The following is a 4,523-nucleotide window of genomic DNA, read 5'->3' on the forward strand; positions in this document are numbered from 1 at the left end:
GGGAGGGGTGGGGAGGCACGGCAGAGTGGTGGGGGGTGGCCCGAGGGGGTTGGAGAGGGTCCGGCCCACACTGCGCCTGGGCTGGGACTCCTCAGTTTTTAATGGCAAATGTAATATATGCATGTAATAAATCATACAATAAACAATATTATATTACAAGTTAATATCTTTCCATATTGGCACATACAGATCTTCCACATTCTTTTCTTAGTTGTATAGTGTCCCACTATACAGGTATAACATAATACATTTAGCCAATTTCCTATTGATGGACATTATAGTTAAAAGTGAGTATATTTGCATATAGCTTTAGGTCTATTTATGGGTTAAAATTGAAGCAACAAGGAACTTTTTATTTTGCATTGTTAGAAATGGAACTCCAGGCCTTGTACATGCTAGGCAAGTACTGCATAACTGAACTACATCCCCAGCCCCAACTGTGACATGGTTGGATATGGTAATGGCTTGTAGTTACTTGGTGGTGTTTTGAAAGGGTTATAGGTACATGGTTCATAAGAGCTGTTGAACCTGCCCAGTGGTTGTGACATGTAGCCAGTGACCACACCACCTTTCTTTCATTCTTCCTTTCATGTAGACAAACCTACCTATCTTCAAGCTGAAAGAGTCCTGTGTACGGAGGCGCTACAGTGATTTTGAATGGCTGAAAAATGAGTTGGAGCGAGATAGTAAGGTATGTCTCATCCCTTGGCAACCTTGGAAAAAGATATCTATATAGCTTGAGAAGGTGTAAGATCATGTTCTGTAAAGTCTTGATAGGAAATGAACAAACTCTTATCTACCAAGATTTTGAACCTGGGAATATCATTTGAAACTTAAAAGAGGTAAGTTTAGGACAGTTTTATTAGTATATATTTGTGATGCATACTCACATTCATTTTGGGGAAATGGTACACATATATAACCTTTCTTGATTATTTTTACTACCCCTTTCTCCCTCTGAACCCTTCTCGAGGCCCCCTTCCCATCTTTGTAGAGTTTACCTTCCTGTTTTCTACAACCAATCAATCACTGATATTTTGAGACAGACTCTTGCTATGTGGTTCAGGCTGGCCTTGAACTCCCTATGAGGCCAGGATGGCCTCAAACTTGTGGCAATCCTCATGCTTCAGCCTCTCGAGTGCTTTAATTACAAGTGTGTGCCACCATGCCAGCTCAGTCTCTCTTATTTTGCTCTTTTTTATGTATTTAGTACAGGGTCTCACTATGTAGATTGGACTCATAGCGATTCTCCTATTTTCAGCCTCCCTAGTGCTGGGATTACAGGCGCTCACCACCACACCCACTCTCAGTGGCCATCTCAGCATGCCTCCCTGGCACACCAGGGATGGAACCCCAGCTGCTGCACTCTGCCTAAGCAGGCACTTTCGTCCACTGAGCTATCTGACCGGCCCTTATTTTGCTCTTTAAATTATTTGTATTTTAGGTTTGTTATACTAGAGAAACCACCTGATGTTTGACATTCTGTGTCTGATTTATTTGCCTTAGCATTACGGTCTCAAGAGCTATACATTTTCCCATAATGAATGAATTTTATCCTTTTTATGAGTGAATAGTACTCCACTGTGTATGTATGTGTGTGTGTGTGTGTGTGTGTGTGTGTGTGTGTGTATGTACTGCATTTTTTAATACCACATTTTAAAAATTTATTTATCTGTTGATGGATATATGAGCCACTTCCATGATTTAGCTATTGTCAATTGTACTACTATAAACATAGCTATGAATGCATCCTTTTAATATGGTGATTTTTAGCTTTTAGGAAAGAGGTGTAGCTGGTTTGAATAGAATTTCTATTTTTAGGGTTTTAAAAAATATTTTATTCATTTTAATAAGAAAATAAAATATCACTGAAACAGTTTCAGGGTTTTTTTTTTTTTTTAGTTTTTCTTTTGGTCTTTTTGAGACAGGTTTTCACTGTGCAGTTCAGGCTGGCCTTGAGCTCACTTTGTAGCCCAGGCTGGTCTCAAAGTCACACTGATCCTCCTGCCTCAGCCTCCCAAGTGCTGGGATTACAGTTGTGGGCCACCACACCCAGATCTTAGTTTTTTTTGTAAAGCTTTGAGTTCATCTCACTTTTTTTTTTTTTTTTTTTGCAGAACCGGGAACTGAACTCAGGCCCTTGTGCTTGCCAGGCAAGCACTTATTCTACTGAGCCATCTCCCCAGCCTTAGTTTGTTTTTTGTTTTTTGAGGAGTCTTCATACTTCCATAGTGGTTGTACTAGTTTACATTCACACTAACAACATAGAGGAGTTCATTTTCTCTCATAACCTCACTAGCATAAATAGCAAATGCTGGTGTGGTTATAGAGCATTTTTTAAAGAAGTATTATTTCATTTAGTGGCTAGTAAAATCATAAAACTTAACTGTTATAGGTGGTAGAAATGGAAGCTATAATGCTAAGAAAGACTTAGCTAAGTTCTTGAGTGGTGGTGGATTGTTAATGAAAGTAAGGATTACTTGGAATTCTTTCCCATTCTTTTGAAATAGTAAATTTGCCTACCCATAACAGAAAGTGAATCAATCTGAGTCATCCTGACTGTTATGGCGTCAAATGTTTTGTTTTGTTTTAGACAAGATCTGACTCTATAGCCGGGGAGATGGCTCAGTGGAATAAGCGCTTCCCTGGCAAGCTCAAGGGCCTGAGTTTGATCCCCGGTTCCAAAAAAAAAAAAAAAAAAAAAAAAAAAATCTGACTCTATAGTCCAGGGTAGCCTTGAACTCAATATATAGCCCAACCAGGCTTGAACTCTCTGCAGTCCTCTTGCCTCAGTCCCTCTTCCAGTGCTGGGATTACAGGCATGTGCCATCACACCCACCTGGTTTTAGTTTTTGCAGATTACTGGCCTTGAGGCAGGATGGATCATATGCTTAGTATGAAATGGGTACGATTTTACTCCCTCTCTTTCCTTCTCCTTCCTTCTCCCACTGGGCTGATATATTGCATCTTCCTGCAGATTGTAGTACCACCACTGCCTGGAAAAGCCTTGAAGCGGCAGCTCCCTTTTCGAGGAGATGAAGGGATCTTTGAAGAATCTTTCATTGAAGAAAGGAGGCAGGGCCTCGAACAGTTTATTAACAAGTAAGCCAAGCCAAGTTCTTGGGAGCTACTTTTGCCTTTCTGTATGCTTTGTCCAACCTTGTCTTTTTTCGTAAGGGGTGCTATGTGATGTGTTGATTGTTTAGTGGGATAACTGCAGTCAAACTCTGTTCCTTTGAACAGAATTCTGATCCTGTATATGGGGACCTAAAAGAACACTGTATATTAATGATTGCATCTTGAGATTTCCCTGCCTTGCCTTCTGTCTCCCTTTCCCTCTACAACATTAAGGTTGAGGTGGTACCCTACTGTTTTTCTCCATTGGTGCAAATGTTAAGGCTGACCTTGTCCTTCCTCTCCTGTCTACACTCCACTCCCTCTGTTAATTCTCTGTGATCCCCAACACTACTGATTACCGTTTTGGTCTCTTTGTAGAATTGCAGGGCACCCATTGGCTCAGAATGAACGCTGCCTACACATGTTCCTGCAGGAAGAGGCAATTGACAGGAACTACGTCCCTGGGAAGGTGCGCCAATAGGAGCCCCTCACACCACCTGCCCTCTACTTTCCTGCTGAGATGACATTGGTTTTTACACTAAGCCTCTCTCTTTGATCTGAAGTTGGCTGCCCATCCCCTGGCCTGATAGACTGTCTGCCACTGTACCCTTGGTACCTCCTGACTACACCTTGTGGCATTCTGCAAGGATCTTCTCTGAGAAGTGGGAAATCACAGGCAGATGCCCTTTGCTTGGGGGTGGGTGGGTGGGTGGGGGGTTGGACTGGAAGGCAATTTCTAGGGCATTTACCCATGCCAAGGAAAATCTTGTGTGTGGGGGGTCATGCTGGTGACACTTGGATACATACCGATGCTGCAAGTCCAGGGGATTTTTCTTCTTAGGTTTAACCAGGAACACTGAGCAGGGAAAACCCTGCCCTTCCTACCTGCATGAACTTTTTCTTTTTTTTTTTGGGAAGTGGTAGAGATCTAGAAGCTCTCCATCTTTTCTCAAGGCCCGCTCCCAGTTTTCTCAGCAGTTTCTTTTATTGTTTTTTTTATTGCTTTTGTCTCGTTGCTTTCTATGGCAGTAATCCTAGAGTCTAAGCAATCTATTGTGTAGAGCAAAGTGTGGGTTTTCTGAGCCCATCTTCATGACTGCAACAGAGTCAGGAGAAAGCTATAGGGAGTAAGAGGAGCTCTGTTGCTTAGCCCTTTCTCTGTGGCTCCCTACTCTGGCTGCCTATTTTTGCTTACTAGCAAGTGGATCAGTATGAGCCAGCAGTTCTCCTGCCCTAAGCCTTTGCTACTTCATGAGTTAGTTTTGCAGGTTTGTTGGCTGAAGGGGTGGGGACCACTCACCACTGCCAAGTGACTCCTTGAATGGTGGCAGTTGGGCATATTGTAGGTTCCTCTAGATTGTAGGGAAGAACATCACCATTTTCTTTCATTATCCCTTCGCCATCCC

At 42.3% G+C, this 4,523-nt stretch overlaps 1 protein-coding gene across 1 annotated transcript in view; it reads left to right on the plus strand.

The window, feature by feature from the left end:
* The window catches only part of Snx12 (sorting nexin 12), an 11,812-nt gene extending 8,003 nt beyond the window's left edge, over positions 1-3,809 (plus strand). The window contains exons 2-4 of the mRNA XM_004646805.3: positions 596-691; positions 2,978-3,102; positions 3,496-3,809. Coding sequence (XP_004646862.1) covers positions 596-691; positions 2,978-3,102; positions 3,496-3,598 — 324 coding nt within the window. The 3' untranslated portion in view covers positions 3,599-3,809. The remainder of the gene's footprint in view (positions 1-595; positions 692-2,977; positions 3,103-3,495) is intronic.
* Positions 3,810-4,523: the final 714 nt, after the last annotated feature.

Source organism: Octodon degus, unplaced genomic scaffold (genome assembly GCF_000260255.1).
Source record: "Octodon degus isolate 3935 unplaced genomic scaffold, OctDeg1.0 scaffold00280, whole genome shotgun sequence".
Taxonomy (NCBI): Eukaryota; Metazoa; Chordata; class Mammalia; order Rodentia; family Octodontidae; genus Octodon; species Octodon degus.